This window comes from Prionailurus bengalensis, chromosome B1 (assembly GCF_016509475.1).
Source record: "Prionailurus bengalensis isolate Pbe53 chromosome B1, Fcat_Pben_1.1_paternal_pri, whole genome shotgun sequence".
In the NCBI taxonomy this organism is placed as follows: Eukaryota; Metazoa; Chordata; class Mammalia; order Carnivora; family Felidae; genus Prionailurus; species Prionailurus bengalensis.
The window spans coordinates 166,405,996-166,431,378 of record NC_057344.1 but is presented as its reverse complement, the minus strand read 5'-3'; the positions used below and the strand labels follow the sequence as shown (position 1 = coordinate 166,431,378).

At 37.5% G+C, this 25,383-nt stretch overlaps 1 protein-coding gene across 5 annotated transcripts; it reads right to left on the bottom strand.

The window, feature by feature from the left end:
• Positions 1–8,825: 8,825 nt before the first annotated feature.
• Positions 8,826–22,956, bottom strand: COMMD8 (COMM domain containing 8). Of its 5 annotated transcripts, XM_043572732.1 has the most exons (9): positions 22,825–22,912; positions 21,091–21,249; positions 20,793–20,852; positions 20,592–20,669; positions 20,019–20,084; positions 18,171–18,326; positions 13,900–14,052; positions 10,713–10,868; positions 8,826–9,636 (listed from the first exon to the last, which is right to left on the bottom strand). In XM_043572732.1, the coding sequence occupies exons 5-9, from the start codon at positions 20,046–20,048 to the stop codon at positions 9,616–9,618; spliced, it is 516 nt and encodes a 171-aa protein (XP_043428667.1). In that variant the 5' UTR covers positions 20,049–20,084; positions 20,592–20,669; positions 20,793–20,852; positions 21,091–21,249; positions 22,825–22,912; the 3' UTR covers positions 8,826–9,615. The 5 variants fall into 5 exon arrangements, with proteins under 5 accessions (XP_043428667.1, XP_043428669.1, XP_043428670.1 ...); XM_043572734.1 differs by having other exon boundaries at positions 20,793–21,249; XM_043572735.1 differs by having other exon boundaries at positions 20,019–20,669.
• Positions 22,957–25,383: the final 2,427 nt, after the last annotated feature.

Genomic DNA, 25,383 nt, shown 5'->3' with positions numbered 1-25,383 from the left:
TTCCATAGAGCCTAGGTCTACAATCTCTAAACAGATAAAAAATACAGTCAAACTTACAGTTGAAACCAGGCTTGGGTCTGTGCAAAGTGGCCATTGAGATTTTCCTCATTGCTTAGGACTTAAACAGGCTGAATCTTAATAACACCATTCTAAATTTTACCAGTGCTGGCATAACTGAACTTTCCATGCTGATTCCGACTGCTTTAACTTTATGGAAACAGGAAATTCTTCACTGGAAGTTTCATTTTTTCCCCCCATATACTCCCCTTTGCCTTATTCAAAGCCTTCTGCATCTAGGTTGTATGGGGTGTTTACTCTCAAAGTTGGGACTGTATTGCCTAATTGGAACACTGCAGCATGAATTATAAGAGGACATTTCCAGAGGGTACTGCACACAAGATTTCACTTCTGCCAAGAAATGAACAGAAGGTTTAGAACTAAGAGAGATGGGCAGTTCTTCATGGTCCCTCAAGACTGCATAAGATAGATGTGCAGAGAAATACCTTTTCTGCAACCCTTCTTTCAATTGTTAACTTTCCTGTTTCCTGTTCTATATATTATTTACAAATTTGCATAAAAGAAATATATCGTTTGCAAGCCTTACCTCAGAGTGGCAACCAGCCACCCCAGTTTTACGAGATAACGTATTTTTCTACTTGATATTCCCCCAAATACATTGAATTGCAGTGTACCTGCTTTTTCTTTTTTTAAGCTAAATCAATTCATGTTAATCTGTTTCCTACATCTTTTTAAAATACTCACTGGATAAAGCTTGAAATATTTTATATTTTGCGACAATGCTCCTGAGACATTTTTAGGGAAGCCCCTTGATTATTCTCACTGCAGTGTCATGGAAAGCAGAATTATTAAATACAGTGATATTTCATATTCAGAACATCCACTACTAGGTAGGGAATGCTCGTGATTAGATACGCATATATTTATTGACTGTGTTGTTTCAACTCCTTATTTTAGAGAGGGTCATGAACCCTCTCGATACAAACTACCATGCGGCATTATTCCAAAGTGAAGATTGCATGAGGTTTTCAGAAATTCTAAATGTTTACAAGGACTAAAAATTTTTTGACATCTTTAAAGAAGCTTTTTATTTTTGACCACCAGGCAGCATTTTGTGCCATTGTGATGGGAACCTAATGGCTAATGTGAAATAATGTTGTTGTGTCATTTAAAAGGGTAATGAAAATGTAAACGGGAAACTTTAACATTGTGTAAATACAAATAAAACTGTTTTTGAGAGAAACACATCTGGGTTAGGGTGGCTTGCTTGAAAAATTCTCTTGGCTGTCCATCATCTCCTGTGACTTTACCCAAGGACACTCAACCTGAGGCAAAGATCTTTTCACGGTGATTTGGGAGGTTTGGGAAAGCAGGGCTCATTAGGTTAAAGAATGGGAAAATTTCTATTCCTGCCAGCAATGGAACACCTCTTCGGCACCACCTCACCTAAAACCTGACTGAATCCAAAAATTAGCTACACTTTCCAAACCAGTCTCCTGCTATTTTAATTCATAGCACCCTGTCCTAAATAGCCGGGGCTTTCAAAAGCAGGTGCTACGTACACACAAAACTTCATACCTTATGTTGCCTCTCAAAATCTGTTATGCTTAACCCACCAAATATGTTAGAATATGTTAAATGTTTTACTCCTTGTGTTTTTAAGTCCCCACTAATCAGTTTGCTGAATCGTCTATTTACCCTCCTACTGAACATGAGTTAGCTAATTTATGTCCTGATTGGTAGTACACAGTTCTTGTAAATAAAATAATCCCTTTCTCCCTATTTTTCAGCAGGCAGAACTTCTTTAATTGGAAAGAGACATAAATTACAACATATTAATGTTCTTTTGTTCTTTCGACATAAGCATTTGCTTTCTTACATAAGCAGATAATACTTTTGTATACCTACCAGACCACTAGAAAAGCTATACGGCAAGAATAAGTATTTCTGGAAACCAAATACATTTTAATGAAATGGGATAGGTTTTAAAAATGCCAAGAAAAGAAAGGTGGACTCCTTGCTTTTATAATTCCAGTTTCTATTTTGTATCAATATATGCTGCATTTTCTGATTGAAACTACTGTTGTGTTTAATGAAACTTGAGATTTTCTGTGGTTGCTTTTTACATTTGAAATCAAACTTTCATACAGTGTTTGACTGTAATCTTTCTGTTAGGGCTTTGATTAAAATATCCTAACCGTTTCATTAATTCCTTTTTAAGTGCTTAAAGTATGTGATGTTATGACTTTGCTATCTCAAAAACTATCTGTGGACAAAAATCCATGAAGCCTGTAGTCTGTGATTTATACACATGAAAGAAGCAGAGTTCCCTCTAAGCAGTGAGTCAGTGAATAAGAAACTGTTCAGTGTCCTCTGATTCCTGACCCTTTTACCTTTCATGACCTTTTTTCTATTCCTAATCATTCATTGAGTAATCATGTATTCCTGTAAAATAGAAAATCAACTTACATACAATCAGGTATGGACACAAGAAACGCTTGTGCTCTCGATATCAGGACTCACAGATACTCTAGCAGTCACAGGACTGTAGTTCACTCAGTATTTTTTGTTAGTAGTGTGGCTTTGCTACAAAATAAGTTGCTGTTTTCTTTGTTCTGGTACTACAGGATTTTAAATGTTTCAGCAAATGAAAGAAAACACATTTGAAGGTTGGTGTCAAAAACCACAAGCTATACTCACAAACGCCGTTGTGCAGCTTCTGAAATGTAGTTGAATGCTGTAAATATGTACAATTTATGTTAGCTTTATTCCTAAAACACAAATAAAACTTTTTTTTATTAAAAATGCCTACATATAAAAAGCTTAGTTTGTACTATGTTCAAAAACATGCAAATCCTTTTATAATCCTTAAAAATGTTTAGAATTCTGAATCTACCATTTGAGAGTCTTTATTGTAAAATTTAATACAAAGCAAAATCCCTTTATTTGGAAGAAATTCTTTGCAGTATTATCCAACAATTGGGGAAAAAATACCAGCATTTTTCCAGAAGCTTATTTCTGTACCACTTTGATTTTGGGGGAAAAAAAAATTCTTTAAGACGACACACCTTACAAACATTTGGACACATGGAGTGTTTATATATTATGAAAAAAAGAAGAAATTAAATCTTCTTGTATTCAAAACTGATGCGTAAAATGGACTTTAATAGCATCCATTTGTGAGGTGCATTATGTCAAATTTCTTTTAAAACCTCCACTGTAAATATGAATATTAGAGTTGGCCGATTTGTCCGTCTTTCCTAATTTGAAGACCTCCAACCTCCAAATTCATTGTGTCCCTTCAGAAATAATATGTTGATAAGAAAATAATGAACAGACTGAAGGTGTGAAGTTCATATATCCATTAATTGGTTAGCAGAATAGCTTTTCAGTGAGAGTCTAAATTCCAGCCTAGAGACGACATTAACACCCATCCGGCAAAACACCTGGGATCAGCTCTTCATCAGCAGACCTTTGGCCTGCAGAGCTGCCAAGAATTGTAGAGACATCCTACCCTGGTTACTATTTCCAGAAGACTATGTTATGGAATGGAAAAAATAAATGGACAACCAGCTTTCTTAGAAAAATAACAAACATATATATAACATGTTTAGGATTTGCTATAAGAATTATAGATGAAGCCAACGCAAGATAGGTATTTGTGTATCTGTGATGTAACTGGTATCAGCCAAGGACATGGAGAAATTGGAACCCCATGCACTGTTGGTGGGACTCTCAAATGGTGTAGTCACTATGGAAAACAGTATAGAGCTCCTCAAAAAAATTAAAAATAGAATTGCCATATGATCCAGCAACCCCACTTCCAGGTATTTAACCAAAAGAACTGAAAGCAGGATCTTGAAGAGATATTTGCACTCTGACGTTCATTGCAGCATTAATCACAATGGCCAAGAGGCAGAAACAACCTGAATGTCCATTGATGGATTAATGGACAAAGAAAACGTGGCATATACATGCAATGGAATATTATTCAGCCCCCCAAAAGGAAACTGTCATATGTTAAAACATGAATGAACCTTGAGGACATTATGGCAAAGCAAAATAAGCTAGTCACAGAAGGACAAATACTGCATGATTCCACTTCTATGAAGTATCTAAAGTAGTCAAACTTGAAGAAGAAAGCACAATGGTAACTGCCAGGAACTGGAGGATAAGGAAATGAGGAATTGCTGTTCAATGGGTTGAGTTTCAGTGGTAGAAGATGAAAAAGTTCCAGAGATCTGCTGCCCAACAATGTGCAGTGAATTAACAATACTGTGCTACACACTTCAAAAATTGTCAAGAGGAGAGATTTCAAGTCATGTGTTTTTTGCCATAGTTGAAAGAAGAAGAAAAAAGATATCAAGTGGTATAGCCACTTTGAAAAGTGGTAGTTTTGAAATGCGGTAGTTTCTTACAAAGTTAAACTTGTCATATAAAATGATCCAGCAATCACACTCCTAGGCATCACCAATTTCCTTCAATAGGTGAATGGACAAACTGATATATCTACTCAATGAAATATAATTCAGGGATAAAAAAAATAACTTATCAAGCCACAAAGACATGGAAGAACCTTAAATGCATATTACCAAGTGCAAGAACCCAGTCTGAAGAGACTTGTATTGTATGATTCTAATTATATAACATTCTGGAAAAGGCAAAACTATAAACACATTATGAAATAATCACTGATTGTGGGGTCCAGAGGAAGGTGGAGGAAAGAATTAGTAAAGCACAAAGGATTTTTAGGGTGAACTATTCTGTAAAGTGGATTCATGACAGTAGGTATTTGCCAAAACAGAGCTATTCAACGAAGTAAAAATTAATGTATGCAAATTTAAAAATCATTTAGGTAGTCAAGCAATCCCAGCAAGGAATGCAGACTATGGCAAAAAGATTGAACTGTATTACAAATGTATGAAACCACCTCACTGAAGGGGGGGTGGGGAGCAGCTGGTACTGACCTAAGTAACTCTGGAAATGTGTGAAGTAAGACTAAAGGCAAAATAACTGCATATGATTCCTTCCAGGAAGATAATGTTGTTTCCCATATATTAACAATTATATATATCTATATCTATATATAGATATATATGTAAATATATGTATATATATGTACACACACACACACACACAAACACACACACTAGAATTGAACAATTAAGCAAATGTATAGTGGATGGTAAGAGTAAGGTTTCTTTTTTTTTTTAGTGTTTATTTATTTGGGGGGGGGGGGAGGGCATAAAGAGGGGTGGAGAGAAAGAGGGAGAGAATTCCAAGCATCAATGCAGGGCTCAAACTCACAAACTGTGAGATAATGACCTGAGCTGAAATCAAGAGTCGGACGCTTAACTGACTGAGCTACCCAGGCACCTGGGAGTCAGGTTTCTTACAGCTGTACTGTGAATTTACAGATAAGGAAGGGTAGCAGGTGAGAATGTGATCTTTGTGGTAATGGATTAGAGTTGAAGACATCAGGATGAACTTGTATAGCTTAATATAGATATAGTTGATTATGTAAAGAAATATTTACAGATAGGTATATATACACAGCTTAGTTTACATACATATATTTCTTTGTTGTCAACTGAGGGTACTTAAACAATACCCCAATAACAATGAGCACATCTAGCTTGATTTCTATTACCATTCCTCAATAAAATGAACCAGGGATTCTTGGAGAAATGGTTGATTCTAGGACTGGGCAGGAAATAGGCAAAAGGAGCCTGGAACATACTGCCAGAAAGTTAAGGAAATAATATAAAAGAGCCAACTGAAAGAGCTCCCAATGGCCAAACCTGGAACAATTTGAATAGTAAATAGTATTGGATTATAACCATAAGCATAAATACCCATGAGTCCATATTATATAAAGGATTAAATTAATAGAAGAGACAAATCTGTGCAGATCTCCAAAAGGTTTATGTAAGTGCTCTGACCTTAAGAAGGGAGAGCACAACTTCCATTTCTTAAATATGAGCCACACATAGTGACTTCCTTCCAAAGAGTACAATATGGAAAAATAGAAATAAAGAGTAACTTTACAGTAAGAAACCTGACAAACTACCTCAGCTAGGTAAGCAAAGTCAATGTCAAGTCACAAATCCTGTTAATAGTATGTACCCTCAATATGGTGTGTTGCAAATGGCACTTTACCTCTGTGATTTTCCTCCCCCAAACCCATAACCCCAGCTTAAGCATGAGAAAAACATTAAATTCCAACAGAGGGCCACCCTACAAAATACTTCACCCACACTTCTCAAACTGTAAAGGTCATCAAAAACAAAGAAAGGATGGGAAACTATCACAGCAAGAGGAGCTAAGGAGACATGACAACTAAATATGAAATCCTAGAACAGAAAAAGCACATCAGGTGAAAACTTAGGAAATCTGAATAAACTATGGAATTTAGTTGATAACAATGTATTGGCATCAGTTCATTAGTTATAACAAATGTACATACTAATATGTTAATAACAGGGGAAACTGGATGTGGGGTATAAGGGATCTTTCTATCCAATTTTTATGTGAATCTAGAACTAAAACTAAACTGAAAAAAAAAAAGGTCCATTTAGAGAAGAAAAAAGAGTCACAGTTTGGGAGAAAATACCTGCAGGGCATATATGTGATAAAGACTTGTATCCAAGCTACCAAGAACCCCCAAAACTCAACACTAAGGAAATAACCCACTTTAGAAATGGGCAACAGATCTGAACAGACACTTCACCAAAGAAGATATACAGATGGCCAACAGCACATGCGACAATGAACATCATGTCATTACAGAAATAAAAATTATTAAAACCACAATGAGATACCACTGCACATGTATTACAGTAGCTGGAATGAAGATTGACCAAAGCATGTGTTAGGAAGTAAATGGAGGTGAATGAACTCTTCCAGACTTTGGAAATATCTCATTCCTCTAAGTATTCACTCTAAAGGAAGCATATATCCATACCAAGGTATACATAAGAATGTTCACAGGATTCTGTGTTATGTAATATACATAAAGTTTTAAACAACCAAAATATCCTTTAACGTGAATAAAAACATATGGTAAAACTCTACAACTGAATACTTCTCAACAATACAAAGAAGTGAACTATTGATATATGCAACAACATGGATGAACCCAATACTGAAGGAAGGCAGATTAAAAGAAAAGGTACATACTATATGATTCCACTGATATTAAACTCTTGAAAGTGTGAAGTACTCTACAAGTGGCAGGAAGCAGATCAGTGGTTGTGGCAGGGGTGGGGGAGTGGAAGAGTAGGGATTACAAAGGAATAGGAGGAAACTTTCAGGATTGCCATGTTCACAATCTTGATAGAGGTGATTCTTTCATGGTGTATGTATGTCAAAATTTACCTGACTGTACACTTTAAATAAATGAGTTTATAGTATATCAGTCAGATCTCAATAAGGTAGTTAAACATACTAATGGAGTGATAAATAAGGTAGTGACAGGAATAAGTAGAGCAAGATTTTCTGCTTCTCAATGGAAATACTGCATGGAGGGCTGAAATTCAGAAGGCCCTTAGATAAGTACACATCTTCCTCAACTTATGATGGGGTTACATCCCAAAAAACCCACCATAAACTGGAAATATCATAAGTCAAAAATGCATTTAATACACCTCACCTACCAAACATCAAAACTTAGCCTAGCCTACCTTCAGTGTGCTCAGAACACTTATGCTAGCCTACAGCTAGGCAAAATCATCTTAACACAAAGCCTATTCTTTAATAAAGTGTTGAACACCTCATGCAATTTACTGAATACTGTACTCAAAGTGAAAAACAATGATTATATGGGTACAGGATGGCTGTCAGTGTATCGGTTGTTTATTCTCATGACTGCATGGTTCCCTGGTAGCTGCAGCACAGCCACTGCCCAACATCAGGAAAGAATGGTGTCCTGGATATCACTAGGCCAGGAAAAAATCAAAATGAAAAATGAAAAAAAAAAAAAATCAAAGTATGATTTCTACCAAATGCATATTGCTTTCGCACCAGTCAAGTCAAAAAATCTTAAGTCAAATGATCGTACATCAGGGACCATCTGTACTATTTAAAGTGCTAGCCTACAAACTGCCTCTGGTCTTTAACGACACAAGGAACTTGCACAGGAAGTGAGTCACCTACCTCCCAAGCACACTGTTTAGTTCAGCTGATTTTCTTCCAAAATTAACGTTTCTCAATGAAAAAAGCAATATGCTGATGAACACTCTAGCTTAAGCTCCTCATGTAATCATTGACCTGTAACAAATAGTCCACAGACTGGCATTAGTTTAGGGACACATTTTGAGTAGCACTGCCTAGGTCACACACAGATGTTCTTTTAACCTCTCTAAGCCTATCTTCATCTGTATGATGAGATAACTGCTCTGATGAGCTACAAAGCTTGCAGATAGCAGGTTCTGATCAATTATGGGCCACTGCTTTATGTAGACAGTGTTTTAAAATAAAGCCATATGTAAAAATGAAATGTCATTTTTTATTTGTTCCGAATGCTTGGGTTGTTTTTCAATATTTATTTTGAGAGAGAGCGCATGCGCACAAGAGTGAGGTAGGGGCAGAGAGAAAGGAAAAGAGAGAATCCCAAGCAGGCTCCGCACTGCCAGCATGGAGCCCAACGCAGAGGGCTCCATCCCACCAACTGAGATCATGACCTGAGCCAAAATAAACAGCTGGATGATTAACTGACTGAGCTATCCAGGCGCCCCAGAATGCTTGTTTTTAAAGTTAACTGAAATTAAAAATGGCTTGTTTTCCAGTGAAAACTATTAACTTCAATATTAAGGGTTTATAACAAAAATGGACTTATATTTAATATTAGCTAATATTTGAATAGTTATATACACACTATACAATGACATCTATTCTCTTTATCACAGCACACCCTCCCAATCAGACACAGAAATGCAGAAGTAACAGTGTTATTTTCATTTTTTCCTATTCTAGTAATATTTTAATAATTCATAAACTCAAAACTGTTCACACAATTTTAATTACTTTTTCTTGTTCATGTCTGAAGAAGAGCTTCTTTCTCTAAGAAATTTACATTTTATAATCTTTCCTTTGAAATATAAGAAAGATATGGAATCTCCTGAGTTATATATGCAGCTTATACATTCTTTAAAAGTTATTTTTTAAAATATTACAAATTAATCATATATATCCATAATACACATCCTTGCTATTCATATATTCCTTTAAGCAACATTCAAGTATATTTGTGCTTTGTATGTTTACATTACTTTAGAACCTATTTTCAACTTTCAATAAAACTGTATATCTATAAAGATTTCTCAAATATTTAATAAATGGGGCAAAACAGCCATTACGAAAATATAAACTGCTATTATAGCTTTCTCATCTATCATTTTTATGCATTTCCAGTCAACCATGTCATTTCCTGTTCTTTAGGGAAGCTGATAATTTTTATCTTTGCAATCTCAACACTGTTGCTTTCTCAGCACAGCATAAGAGTCCGTATATTGCAGGTTTTCTGAACACACAGTATTCACTCGGCCGTTATCAGGTGTAGCAGTGAAATCTGATAGTGTTGGTATTCATCATTTCCAGTTATTTCAACTGCAGGACCACCTTAAAACACAAAGTCGGGGGGAAAAAAATCAGGTTATTCCAATCTCTGCTTATGCCAATCTCTGCTTAATGAAATGCTTTGAAATCTCTGAAGAAGGGCCTGGAGAACTGATAACAAGCAAGCACAATGCACAGGAGCACGCCTGCCAGGATCCATGGCTCTGAATCAATTAACATTTACATTGGGCCGCACCACACACCCTTTCAGACAGCCCCATACGAAAGCAAGCCAGGCTACCAATGTGGTTACTGGGCATGTGGACCAGTCATCATGGCACTAAAATCGGCATCTGCAGAGTATAGAGGAAAACTGAGGATAGCAGAGTTTAAAAGAGGTAAGGCTAAGAAGGCTAGTCAGTGGCGAGAAAAGGTGGTTGGAGTATCTGGCATTAATCATGGATTTCAGATCACACAGAAAAAGCTGAGCAATAATGAAAGGAACATACATATACAAAGACAGTTATTTTCTGACAGCAGCAGTTTGTACTGTTTAAGTATTTTTCTCATTAAATAAACACTGGGAATTGTTCCTGTTATTTAGCCAACCCTTTGTAAATGCAAAATTTTTACTCATTCATTAGTCATATCTTATCCCTACCTGATTTTGTCATAATAACTACAAGCCATATTTTGTCTCTCATTCTTAGAGGATTATAAAAGCAATTTTATTTGTCCAGTTAAATAAGACACTCTTTTCTTTAGGATCACACAGCTATTTATAATCATAAAAACTCTTTAGAATCACAGCCCTAAGGTAAAAATTTATTTTTAGCATTACTGAGCACTGGGGCAAACAAAATCTAGCTGTGAGAACAGTACTACTATTCTATCAAAAATGACTACTTGATAAGTTAGGCTCAAAACTAAGCAGTCAAAATTACAAGTTGTAATTTTTTTAATATCTAAAACTAGAGATGCAGAACAGATCAACGAGGTATTTTCTGTGCTTGACATAAAAGATCAGAAACAAAAGAAATATTAAAAGTCAATTATGAGTTTTTCTTCTATTGCTCTAAGGGTATCTATCAGTCAACACTTAAACATTTTAAACCACACAGCACAATTAAAACAAATACCTTATTAGCTGCTTCCAAGGAATTTATCAGATTCTGCAGCTCTTCTTTACTCATTTCGACAGAATATGGTTTGACTTCACCATTTTCTTTTACGTCTAGAGTAAGGTTTAAAAGTGGCATTTGTAACGTAGCAATCTTGTCACTAGACAGTGCAAGCTGTTTAAAATGAGGAAAATAGTAATTAATAAGTAGTAAAAAAAAGAATATATTAAATATACATCAGAGCTTATTAACAATACAAAAACACTCCTGTTTGCTATCAAATACACAAAAAGGAGGAAGAAACAAAGAAACCCCCGCCAAACCAACACATACATGAAGAACAGAAAGAGAAAGGAGGATGAATAGAGAGGATGCGGACTGGGAAAAAAGGACAACCAGTCCGAATTTCGTAGCATAAGCAGCAATCCAGCGCAGAGTTATGGCCGGGAAGGACTGAATGGGTCCAATGCATCAAGAGACTGAGAATTCTTTTTTTTTTTTTTTTTTTTTAATGTTTATTTTTGAGACAGAGAGAGACAGAGCATGAACAGGGGAGGGGCAGAGAGAGAAGGAGGCACAGAATCTGAAACAGGCTGCAGGCTCTGAGCGGTCAGCACAGAGCCCGACGCAGGGCTCAAACTAACGGACCGTGAGATCATGACCTGAGCCGAAGTCGGACGCTTAACCGACCAAGCCACCCAGGCGCCCCAAGAAACTGAGAATTCTTAAAGACGTGTGAAGAAACCAAGAGGATGAAAGTCCATGTACAAGGATACAACCAAAAACACTGGTAAAGCCTGGGAAATTAAGACGCTTAATTCACAATCAGCCAATTCTCTACCAAATTATTGTTAAACACATTATCAAGATACCACTTTCAATTAGAGTCACTCAGCAAAAACACTCATTTTCCCTTCTTCTTATTTTCTGTCTACAGAGAATCCTAGAAGAAACAGAAGAACCAAATATTTATGATACTAATACTTTTTGAAACAAGCGCCATGGCTTCATTGGCAGATGGCAAAGGAAAAATCAAATTTTCCTGAAATCTGCACTAGAAAACCCCACAATAAGTGAATCTTTGAAGTGCTACTACTTGCAAAAATTTACTTATGCAATGAATGGTAAGGAACTACCTCCCTAATGAACAACCTCTAAGTCCACCCTCAGCGTGCACACACTGTAGAATTGAATCCTCACATACCTCCTCCGTTTTCTCTTCAAAAACCAGGGCTCATCATATCTGAGATTTAGAAGTATCAAAGATGGGGCGCCTGGGTGGCTCAGTCGGTTAGGCGACCGACTTCGGCTCAGGTCATGATCTCACAGTTCGTGAGTTCGACCCCACGTCGGGCTCTGTGCTGACAGCTCAGAGCCTGGATCCTACTTCAGATTCTGTGTCTCGCCCTCTCTCTACCCCTCCCCTGCTCACACTCTGTGTCTGTCTGTCTCTCAGTAATAAATAAACGTTAAAAAAAATTTTTTTTTTAATTTAGAAGTATCAAAGATGGTCTACATTATAGATAATTGTCTTCTTCGGTGTGTCTAATAAGTGGGTTCTCAGTCTATGCTTGAATACCACCAATGATGAACGTGCTACCTCAAGAAGAGGTTAAAATAATCTTCAGATACTGATAGGTGTTAAAACATTTTCCTTAGGTTGAATGTGAACTCGTCTTATTTCAAACTATGTACCTTACACCTTAACCTTTGTCCTAGCCGCTGTAGCCACAGAGTGTATATCAAGTCCCTCATCCATAGAGATGATTTTTAGTCCTTTAAAGAGAATGATCATTTTTCTACTAAGTTTTCTCCTTTCCCCAAGTGTTTGAAAAAAACCTTCATGATTTTAAGTTCCTGTTCATTCTTTTCTGGTTTGGCACTAATTTGTTTAAGTATCTCTTAAATTTGGCAACCAGAACTAAAAGCATTAATAACTAAATTAACTAAAAAGTGAAATGAATAAAAACAGAATTAGAACTACCCACTGCTTGAAACACTGCATTTCTATCAACAAAGCATAAGACTGAATCATCATACTGCTGACTCAAGCCACATTTGGTAAATCAAAACAACTAAATATTCTCATACATATTACTTTTGGCCTACCTCATATCTTTTATATTAAGTTGGTTTTATTTATATAAAAATCCTCTATCTAGGTTATCACTGCTTAATTTATTGTGCTTCATTTGGCCCATCGCTGTAATTTGCTACAAAATAATTTTAAACTTTGTATTATATTAATATAATGTATCTTAGATTTGATAAGCATAATATTCATAAAAGACTGGGCCAAAACCAGAATCACAGAGACCTCCTCCCTGGATAACACAAATACATCTGGCTTTGGTTGTTTATCCAGCTATGACCCAAGTAACTATGTAACTGTTCCACATTTTTCTCCACTTTATCCACAAAGACAGAATGAGACACTTTATCCAGGATCATGGTGAAATGAGGAAACGCAATATGTTTCAACACAACGTGTTTCAACACAACCTCCTCATTGAGGTCTACGTATCCTATACGGCATGGAAAGTTGGTCTGAAATTGTTTTTTATGAATCCTATTGATCATGAGTCTCTTTTTCAAAATGTTCATTAAAGTTAACTTTTTAAAAAAAATTTTTTTTTAACGTTTATTTATTTTTGAGACAGGGAGAGACAGCATGAATGGGGGAGGGTCAGAGAGAGAGGGAGACACAGAATCTGAAACAGGCTCCAGGCTCCGAGCTGTCAGCACAGAGCCCGATGCAGGGCTCAAACTCACAGACCGCGAGATCATGACCTGAGCCGAAGTCGGATGCCCAACCGACTGAGCCACCCAGGCACCCCAAAGTTAACTTTTAATAATACATAGATTTTCCCCTGGAGACAGAATCACATTTACCAATCTCAGGAAGACTATAATAAAGGCTAGAAAGTTCTAGCCAAAAATATACGTTGAATACATACTACTCCACTATTTAAGATATTTAATGATTCACAGCTCTAGTTAATTAAATTTATTATCAATATAATTTTATTACATATTTTTGGATGTCTGTACTGTACTTATGCATAAATAATGTAAAAAATGTAATTTTTGACACTGTATTCTTAAAGTAACAGAAATTTTAGATCTATATTATGAAAAAGAAAAAATATTTCTTTCCATTCAAAAAATGAGATAAAAAAATACATGCCTATAAACAGATTCTCACCTTTAACTGCCAGTCAAAATCCTGTAGCTGTGCAGAAGAAATATCAACTATTTCTTCTAACAGAGCCTTCTTGATTTCCTCTTTCCTACTTTTCAAGCATTTCATGATAGCTTCTTGATGAAATGAATTCAACTGATTCAACTGCTGAAATATCTATGAAAATAAACAGAAAGTAAGTGAAAGGGCCTTTCTGTTTAAAATGTAAACATATAGCTCCACTCCCCTTTCACAACCCCTTTAAAATGATAGTAAAAGAAAAAAAAAAGACTTCTGTACCTAGAATAAGATGAGAATGTGTAACTGACAAACAAGAGATTTTTGCAAAACAAAAAGGTAAAGGGCTGACTGATGAAGTAGCATGAAAGCAAAGACCACGAACGCTGGCATAGCTAGATTAATATCAGACAATGTAGCCTTTAAGAAGTATTACAAGAAATAAAGAATGGCAAAAGGACCATTCAACAGAAAGAACAATCATAAATTTGTGTGCATCCAATAAAAGAGCTTCAAAATATATAAAGTAGCAAAACTTGGCAGAACTAAAAAGAGAAATCGGTAAGTCTAATTAGATTTATTAGATTTATAATTAGAATGTTAACACATCTCCCAGTAACTGACAGGAAAACACACAAAACAATCATAAAGATTAGAATCAAAAAAATACTATCTTCTTTAACCTAACTGACACGCAGAACATTATACTCAACAACTACAGAACATACTATTTTCAAATATATGTGGAACATTCACCAAAAGGAACCATAAGACAAGACATGTAGCAAATCACAACAGATTTCAAAGGACTGCAATCAAATTATATATATTTTTTTACCATAGTATAACTAAATCATAACTGATTACAAAAAAATCTCCAAATACTTGAAAATTATACAACATAGTAACACAGTACTAAGGAAGATAGAAAGTCAATCTTGCATAAACTCTTTCAGAGAATAAGAAAAGAGAAAAAATACTTCCTAATTCATTTTATTAGACCAGAATAAGACTTGACACCCTGACAAGGACATTACAAAGAGAAAAACTATGGGCCAATATCACTCAAAAACAGATTCAAAAGTCCTAAATAAGATATTGGCAAATCAAATCAAGAAATACATAAAAACATAATACATGATGACCAAGTGGTGTTTATTTTGGCAATGCAAGGTTAATTTAGCATTTAAATATCCAATGAAAGACACCACATTAGCAAAATAAAGAAGAAAAAAATAAAAAATTTAGGAAAAAAAATTAAATAAAATTCAATACCCATTAATGATAACAATTCTCAGCAAAGTAGGAACTGTAGGAAACTTCTTTAATCTTATAGTATACATCTATAAAACCACACAGCTAACACAATAAATGATAAAATTGTGAATCCCTAAGATCAGGAATAAGACACTGCTTTTTGTTTCAACACTGTCTTAAAGGTGTTAGGCACTGCAATAAGGTAAGAAAAAAATGGGTATTAAAATCTAAAAAGAAAAGGATTGTACACACAAAAGAAATAAATCCAGAAAAATGTTTTATAAGCCATTAAATAAATTTTTTTAAATTGTTGGATATGGGGTAAAGATATAAAAATTGCTTCTATATACCAGCAATAAACAAGTGGAGAACAAAATTAACACCAAAAGTATCACTTAAAAATAAATCTAAAAAAAATTTGCAAGATCTCTATACTGAAAACTGAAAAATAATAGAGGAATTGAAGTACTCCAAATAAATGGAATGTTATTCCATGTTCGTGGATTGGGAAGATTGATATTAAGACATAAATTCTTTCCCAAATGATTTTAGAGATTCAGTGCAATCTCCATGCTGCAAACCGAATGATGTCACTTCAAAACTCTTATGTTGAAATTCAAACCTTCACTGTGATGATATTCAAAGATGGGGCCTTCTGAGAGGTAATTAGGTTTAATAGGTCATAAGGGTAGGGCCTTCATGATGGGATTAGTGCCCTTATAAAAAGAAACATAAGAAAGAATGCTTCCCTCTCCCTTTGCTATACGAGAAACACAGCAAGAAGGCAGGCAGTCTGCAGCCAGGAAAAGGGTTCTTGACAGGGAATCAAATCAGCCAGCACCTTTACTTTGGACTAACTTACCAGACTCTAGAATTGTGAGAAATAAATTCTTGTTGTTTAAGTTACTCAGTCTATGGTATTTTGTTATGGCAGCCCAAGTTGACTAATATTCATCAAAATCCCAGGGGTTTTTTTGTTGTTGTTGAAATTGACCAACTGACTTTAAAATGTACATGAAAATACAGAGGACCTAGAAGAGCCAAAGCAATCTTGAAGAAGCATGAAATTGAAAGCCTTCTATTATCAAGACTATGTAACATAGCTTTAATTCTACAGTAATTAAGACAGTGTAGTATTGGGAAATATAGACTAGACTAATGGAGTAGAATAAAGAGTCCAGATACAGACCAACACATATACAGCTACCTGATTTACAACAAAGGCTGCACAGAAATTCTACGGGGCAAGGATGGTCATTTCAATAAATGGTACTGGGGCAATTGGCTATTGATACGAAAAAATGCGACCTCGACCCTTAACCCACAGGCAAATATTAATTCAAAATGCACCAGTAACATAAATGTGAGAGCTTCTACAAGAAAACTAACAAAAAAATCTTCATGACTTGGCACAAGTATTTGTTAAACAGGACTTTAATAGCACTAACAATCAAAAGAAATGTTGACAAAACTGGACTTGATTAAAATTCAGAACTTCTGTTGACAAAAAGACACCATTAAGAGTGAAAAGGCAAGCCACATAATGGAAGAAGATGTTTAAAATACATAGCTCTAACAAAGAACTCCCATCCAGAATATCCAAATCAAAATGAATATACATAAACTACATTTTTTATAAGCGAGCAACCTACACAAACATGCCAAAATAACTTTTTACCAAGGTACAAAAGCCATTCAATGGAAGGACACACCATTAATTTCACTTCAAGATACCTATCCTAGAAAAGGTGGCCAATATGCTATTTTTTTTTTACATTTTTTTTAAAATATGAAATTTATTGTCAAATTGGTTTTCATACAACACCCAGTGCTCATCCCAACAGTTGTCCTCCTCAATGCCCATCACCCACTGTCCCCTCTCCCCCACCCCCCATCAACCCTCAGTTTCTCAGTATTTAAGAGTCTCTTATGGTTTGACTCCTTCCCTCTCTGTAACTTTTTTTCCCCCTCCCCTCCCTCCTGATCTTCCATTGAGTTTCTCAGAATCCACATGTGAGTGAAAACATGGTATGTCTTTCTCTGCCTGACTTATTTCACTGAGCATAACTCTCTCCAGTTCCATCCACATTGCTACAAGTGGCCAGATTTCATTCTTTCTCTTTGCCAAGTAGTATTCCATTGTATATATAAACCACATCTTCTTTATCCATTTGTCAGTTGATGGACATTTAGGCTCTTTCCATAATTTGGCTATTGTTGAAAGTGCTGCTACAAACACTGGGGTACAAGTGCCCTTATGCATCAGCACTCCTGTATCCCTTGGGTAAACAGTATGTGTATAAGGAGACACACACAAGATATCAGTAGAAGCACTATACATAATAATGAAAGAGGCAAGGATCTAATGGTTCATCAGGGGGCCGGAAAAAGAAGTCCTGCTAATCCTATCATCAAATACTATAAGAAATTAAAATATAAGAACCAGATCTACATTTACCAATACTGACAAGTCTAAAACAATATCCCATAAAAAAATTACAAATGGATACATATGTTATCATTTACAAGTTACACATTCAAACAGCTCAAATAATTGTATGCATTGCTTAAAGACATAAACATTCCCACAACATGGAATACAAAACATGTATACCAATAAGTTGTGATCTCTTGGGGAAGGGTGGCATGCCAGGTGGTATTTGGGTATATTTATAATACCTTGTTTCTAAAACAAACACACAAACCTGTAATACATAAAGTAAAATGTTAACAACTGTTTAATTGTGACAATGCGAATGTAGGTATCAGTTACCTAACTTCTGGTTTTCTTCTACATGATTTAAATGTATCACAATTCTAAAAACATAAACAACCAAAACAAGAGAACCAGAACTTCCACAATCAGATTTGCCTACTCAAAATTATGATGTTTTTGTTAATATAACATATACTTACTGATGATGGCTCCTGTATGATATAGTGCCCTAAAACCAACTTGAGAAAAACGTTAACACTACTTATTATTTATTATGAGATATAGAAATTTGCAGTGAAGTTACCTCTTCATCAGGTAAATTTTTACCAACTACCGCTTTGAAAAATTTGGTAATATCTTCTAGAACATTCTTCCATTCTGTCGAATCCCAAACACTGTGATAATCCTGGTAGAGAGGATAAGCTCGGCCACAAATGCCATCAATTATTTTATGAAGCAGCTAGAGAGAAAAGAAAGTAAGTGAATTATAAGTAAACTTACAAAACAGACTTATCTTCCTTGTAGGAAACAAATGCTGTTGGGAGCAGCTCATGTTACCCACAAGAGCAGCTGAAGATTGAAATGTAACTATTTTTAACATTACTTTTATTAATGAAAAATTAAAGCTCCAATAAAAATCCCAGACTTTCTAAAATTCTGTCCACCTTCAGAAGCTGAAATAATTTCAGAGACACATTGTTGTTTCTCCAATAATCCTGAAAGGATGATGGTGAATATAAAAGTTTCACCTTGGGATTCCTTAGACATTGTATTTATACCAATAATAATAATAATAATAATAATAATAAAGTATGACTTTTAGATCAAAGTTTTTTACTGTAGATCTATACATTTCATTTCCCCTTGCCTCCATTTTCACAGCATTCACACTCACTTGTTTTGGTCCACTCCAAGAAAGTCGTCAGTGCCTTTATCTTCTTTTTTTCCACTCCTCTCCCTGTACCCTACCTTAGTATCAGCAATAGAAATCCTAACATATATATAACTGAACGTAGTGACTAAGACTGAATTTTTGAATAAAACTGTCTAGTTTCAATCCTAGTTCCACTACTTAACTAGTTTTATCAAGTTATTTCGATGTTCCGTGCCTGTTCCGTGTGTAAAATGGGGCGATCATCTAGCTACGTTATGCTGTTGTAAGGAGTACATGCAAATTACTTGGCACATTCCTAGCATGTATAAAACACTTACACACTGCTAGCCATTGTTACCATTCTTCTTACTATTGTTATTATCACTATTACTACCCCCACCCCCACCACTACCGGTATTACGTTCCACGTCTTTAACATACATTAACTGATTGCCTACTATGTCAGCACTATTCGAGATAAATGATTAACATGGCTTTCTTTCCCAGGGGATATTTGTGTCTTGTTAAAAGAGTATCTGAACCCAAATAATCTGGAAAATTATTTTAAACAACAAGTCTTCCAAATCTTTTCCCCTGGACCATAGTCCACTTCATTTTAAGCAGTGACTCTTCCCCTTGTAACACCACACATATCAGAACAGAAACGAGCAACTGGTAACTCCACTTCCAAATGATGGCTAATGCCCTCTACGAACAGACCTTTTATTTACCATACATCCACCAACAGTCTCAATTTGAAATTCATTCCAAATTCTCTACACATATCCCATGTTATCCCAAACTGCCCCCATGCTAAAGCAAAACACAGAGCTCAAACTGATAAAGTACTATCTTTTGGAATATAAGTGTTTTTAGTCATTCATTCATTCATGTTTTGTATTCACATGTACAAAAATAGGTAATGAGCACTTCACTCCATTTGTTAAACAAGTTAATGGAAATACAAAGCGAATATAACTGTAATGGATACCACATATGGAGCCCTGACTGAGTACCAAGCATTGCGTTCATCCTCACTACAACCCTATACAGGGGGTAAGTCTTGTTATTATCCCCGTTTTACAAATGAAAAAACTGAGGATAAACAAGATTAAGGTGCTACCGTATCAGAGCTTTAGTCCGTCAGAGAAAGACAAACATAAATACATAAATGCAATTTAGAATGAGAGGAACTATATTATAAATTTATAGAAAGTACAAAGAAGCACAGAGAAGAAGAGAAAGGGCTGCTTTTAAAAGAATGAGGATATCACCTACCCACATTATGTTGTTGTAGTACTTGGCCATTTAAGGGGAGAGAAGGGCATTTCTAGTCACCAGCAACTGCATATGCATAAAAGAATGAAGTGAACAATCACATGTTCAATTTGAAAAAAAGGATACAAGGCTGGAGAGGTGAGTGGAGGCCAAATCATAAAGGGCCTTGTATACAGGGTCCAGACTTTAATTGTCTCAACAGGGAAGCAACCTGTTCACATATTTGTATTATGTTTCCATAAATTTCCCAACAAGTTGGGAGATGCAAGGAGAGAAAAGGAAAAGAGAGATGGTGAGACCAAAGGCCCCTTGCCTTCTCTTTACCAGGAAGAAATTAGATGGGGGGAGGGAAGGGCGGGCGGCTAAATAGTTGAGGACACTCAAAATGGGGGCAGTACTGAGGTAAAAGAGACTGAAAAGGAGGAAGGACCAAGGATGATACTCAGAATTTTAGGCTGAGTGACTGGGTAAACAGTGGTGCTCCAAACCAAAAATGAGTCTATAATCACAGGAAGAATAGTTCCAGGGGGAAAGACAAGGAGTTCAGCCAAGGACACACTGAATTTGAGGTACCTGGGGTATGTCTAAGCAGGAGCCTGACACCCAAGGAAGAGATTCTTTGCTGGATACAGGGATCTAGGCGTCATCAACCTACATGATGAGAAAGGTTATGGGCCTTACTAAGAAGCAGGGAGAAGGACGACAGGAGCAGGAAGCTAATACAAAGACTCACAACCAACAGATCTGAACATATGTTTCACCTTTGCCACTTACTAGTTTGACAACCTTGGGCACGGTACTCCAACTCTCTCTGCTGACGTTTTGGTTTCCTCACTTGTAAAATCACAGGAGAGTTAAGATGGTTTTTCCTGATCCTGATAAGAATTAAGTTTGTTCCCTTCCCCCTCCCCTCCCCCCCACTTTCCCCATTACAAATGGAACAGAGGAAAAAAGAAGTCTTAAATGAGGGGCTTTTAACGCTGTCTACCCCACACGCCTCTATCACACTACATAGGGTAAGCCCCCACTCCCACCTGTCACCCATTGTAAGTGGAACACAATAGGGACTTACTCCGAATTGCCAATCATTTACACTTAAGGCCAGTCCATCGAAGCTTGGAATCCAGACAACTGTCCCCCATGATTAAGCAGAGTTCAGTATGCATTAATTCCTTCCCTCAGCGGACACTGATCAAGAACCCACCTTGAGCCAGAACACAAATCTGAAGAACTGGGAATGTAAAACAAAGTTATCTACCCCGAAGGAGTTCAGAATAAGAGAGAGACCAGAGTCAAGCCAACGGGTCAAGAAGTTGTGTAAGTGCCCAAATTGTTGGGCGACAGAGGAGATGGGAGTAAACATACTTATATATTGATTACAATACAATGTATTGATTGGTTGACTTCTGAGGACAAACAACCTCTGCTCCCAGACCTAATGCTGCAGCTCAATTCTGCATATATTGCTTTCTTTCAGAGATGGGCAAATTTCCTTCAGGTCTACGTTTTTCTGCTTGAAAGTTCAAGGGGGAAAGTCTCACTTCTCAGTCAGATTTTCCTCTTACAGCAACCACTGGGTTTTCTCCTCCTTTCACAGCCCACAGTAATTACATAAATGCAATTACTGCCTCCACATTTCATTTTTCACACTCAAAACTGCCAATGCCTTTGGTCTTAAGGCTAAATAACAAGCGTGGCATATAGACTCGAGCCACCTGACTTTCTACTCGCCTGCCTAGCCTTAGTCTCCCTGCCCTGCTTCTCACTCTGAATTTCAGCCTCCAAGAATTCGAGCAGGTCCTCAAAGCCCGCAGAGGCTGGTTTCCTTTTTCCAGCCTTGTAGCTGCTATTCCTCTGCCTAAAGCATTCTCTCCCTTCTAGCCTGTCTAGTCTGACTCGTCGTCTGGAACTCAACCTAGAAATTGAGACGTTCCTTTTCCGGAACGCCTCTCCTTGCCCCTTCAAATCTGGGTTGCTACCTGTCCCACAAGCTGGTTACTGGATAATTCAGTTTGGTTTCCGTATTAGATACAAGCTCCAGCAGAGTACGGGCTGTATCTCACTCACCGTTTTACCTTATCCCGTTTGGGCACTCAGCACAAGACCCACTTAAGTGAAAAGCTGGCCGAACAAACGAACGAGGCTCTTTCCAGATCCCTTACAGCCAGGTTACTTCTCAGGCCCAAGGTTTCAATGTATATGTCACCTCCTGAGAGAAAGGCCACCTTGGACCACCCTACCGAAAGTAAGTTGCCCAGTTATTGGGAGCACTTACCAATTTGTTTTGTGCAGCCCTCCAGGGGGCAGGGTGTGCTTCTCTACGTCCCCATGTCCCCAGCCTATCCCCGGCACCTAGGACTGTGCCTGGTGCACGGGCAGCATTCCGGCGTGCGTGGTGTACGAATGAATGAAATGAGATGCTGCACACCACCAGCTCCACGTTGTAAGTTTTTCAAATACTACGGTGGGGACTCCGCTCCCCAGCCCAGAGTCAGCGGGTCCTGGGCCGCGCCGGGGAGCTGACGGGCCACCCCCACCCAGGTGCGAGCAAAGCCAAGGAGTCAGCTCGCAAAGCCCCTCGAGGGGCAGCTTCAAGCGGGGGCGTGGAGGTGGCGCCCAAAGCGTCGGCCTTCTCAGCTCTCCAGGGGCAGCAGGGGGCCGTGCACCCGACTTGACGCCCCCTTCCCCGTCCCAGCCCTGGGCAGCCCGGGCGAGCCCAGCCAGCGCGTCTCGATCAGACCGGGCCAGACCTGCACGCCGGGGCGTCCCGGGGCCCCGCCTGCCACGCCGCCCGCGCTCTCCTCACCTGCGGGCCCAGCTCGGCTGGAAGCTTCTGCAGCTGCCACAAGGGCGTCCCCTCTTCCGGCTCCATCCCAGTACCAAGGAGGAACCTAGGTCACATGACAAGGCCCGGTCGCGCCTCACGAGCGACGGCTCAGCCACGTGACTCTCTCGGGTGGGCGGGGGCCGAGCGTGGAGACGCATGGGCTCTCGTGCGCGTGCGCAGAGACACAGCCGGCGCTTTCCCTGTAACTAAGGAAAATCCCTTTTCCGCCTGGAGTAAGTTTGCTAAACACACTTATTATGTTGAAAGCAAATTTGCAAATCTCGCAAGCACGTTGTAACTTTGTTCAGAGTTCTGTCGAACTTTCTCTGCAGTCCTTAGAAAGCCGTCTAATAAGAGTAACCCTGTTTTGAGCTCAGGGCCATTGTCCCGGAGGCTTGGCATGTGTCTCTTTTTACTAAAGTATTCTAATTGGAAGGTTAAGTGAGGGTTTACCTGTGTGCAAGATACTTTATATAGATTATCCGGTACTATTTTCATCCCCATTTCCAAATAACAAATAAGATCAGTCACTAGGATAGTCAGATTTAGCAAATAAAAATAGAGTGCCTGGTTAAATCTGAAATTTCAGATAAGCAATGAACAATGTGTTCTTATAAGTCTGCTCTAAATATTGCATGGGGCTTACTTATACCAAAAAATTATTCCCTGTTTATCTGTAAGTCAAAGTCAACTGGGCATTCTGTGTTTTACAGCAACCGTAAAAGTCACAAGAGCTAGGAGGCACAGCCTAAAGTTAAGCAAAGTCAGACCCTACAGCCACACGGTTAACGTCGAACTAACCAAAAAACATTTTCTGTGAGTTCTCTCACTATAGCTGTTACTTTAATCAGATGCTGGAGGATTTCGAGGGATAAGACAGTTCCTGGTAACTAGAAGCACACAGTAAGTGGGAGACAGAAACAGAAATGACAGTCTAATATAAATTTAATAATAAAAGTAGTGAAAAGTGATGAAGCATACCACAGAGGAGAAAGTAATTATTTTATTCTGTGGGCTATGCAAAGAAAAACTACATATTAGTGACACCCTTCAATGTTTAGCTGGGATGCCCTTTCTCTACTCTGTGCCCCATCTCTTGGAGGTGAAAGCAATTTCCTCCTCCTCTAAATTTTCATGACTCTCCCTCACTTAAAATATTTAGCACTTTCCAGTTCTTAATATACATAGTTATGTACAACAATCATTGCCCCAACTGAAACATAATTATCTTAAGACACTTCGACTTTGTGCAGAAGAGCCCCTCAACTAATAGTTAATGAACAAGGAGTCTGGAAATCTCCTACCTAATCTGTGCGTGTTTAGTAAGTCTACTGAGGGTAGAGACTGTTTTCTAAGAAAGGGCTAGATTTTGTATATGGTAAAAGTTGGAGTAAAAATATTTATTAAGCATCTACTATATGCCAGTTTCTATATTTTATCTTATTAATCTTCCCTATAACATTGTGTTGTGGGAGTTACCCCAACTTTCCAAGGTGAGGAAAAACAAATTTGGTGAAGTATCAACTTTGTCCAAGGTCATGCAGGTGTTAGTTGCAAAGTCACTGGGCTGTCTGGGTGTTTCACTGGCCCTAAAGAGGGAAGAAAGGCATTCTGAGGTGATATGACTTCCCAAGGCCATATAACAGATTAATAAATAAGGGAAAGAGGCACATAGAACAGGGCCCAAAATTCAGTTAGAGTACTTAATATTTGCCTTTTGATAAGAGGACGTTCTTATATGTATAATCCAGGAGGTTTTCAAAACATTTGTGTTTCTTACAGTCCCATTTTTACTAACTGTGTTCTAGTTCTAAATTTACAAATCTTACTTGTAGTGATAGTTAGACACATGGGACTCTGGAGTTAAACTTCTTAAATTTAAACCCCAATTCGGCAAATTACAGTCTGTGGAATATTAGGCAAGTAGCGTTCACTTACCTGTGTTTATGTTTCTTCATCTGTAATTGGTTATGTTAGCACAGAACTTATAGAGTCATTAAGTTCATATATGTAAAGTTCTTTAAATGAGGTCTAGCCTGGAACATAAAAAACATTATTAGATTCCCTTATAAGTGGCCTTCTTTTCTCCCCTGTTATCTAGCCAAAGTTTAGTGGGTTCCAGAAAGCAGGGTGTATCTCCCTCTTCTTTACCCTCCTAGATATAGTGTTGGAGAGTCTCTGCCTTGGGAATGTGATCTGCGTCTAAAACCCACCTAGGCTGTTATATAGTGCAGTATAGGCAGTGCAGGTCAGTGATCACAGCTCGGACACATATAAAAAAAAAGATCTAAAGATCTCAGATAAACCTCACTGGGTGTGCTTACTGACCTGAAATTGGAATTCAAGCTGTTTATCGAAGAGTTAATTTGTTGCTCGAGGTTATTTGTAATTGGGATCTTTTCATTTTGAAGTGGAAGGAGCAAGAAAGAATTTTGTGCACCATGCCCTGGGATGTTTATTCATTCACTCACTCTTTAACAATTATTGGTTAAACACATACCATGCATTAGATACTCTAATGGCTCTGGTATTGCAGGC

Excerpts from the sequence above, each read along its gene's own strand:
- COMMD8 (XM_043572730.1), bottom strand. The coding sequence starts at position 22,890 with ATGGAGCCGGAAGAGGGGACGCCCTTGTGGCAGCTGCAGAAGCTTCCA. Across the intron at positions 10,869-13,899 it reads ATTTTGACTGGCAGTTAAAG|CTTGCACTGTCTAGTGACAA; the intron begins GTGAGAATCTGT and ends CATTTTAAACAG. Across the intron at positions 9,637-10,712 it reads CCTTGGAAGCAGCTAATAAG|GTGGTCCTGCAGTTGAAATA; the intron begins GTATTTGTTTTA and ends TTGTGTTTTAAG.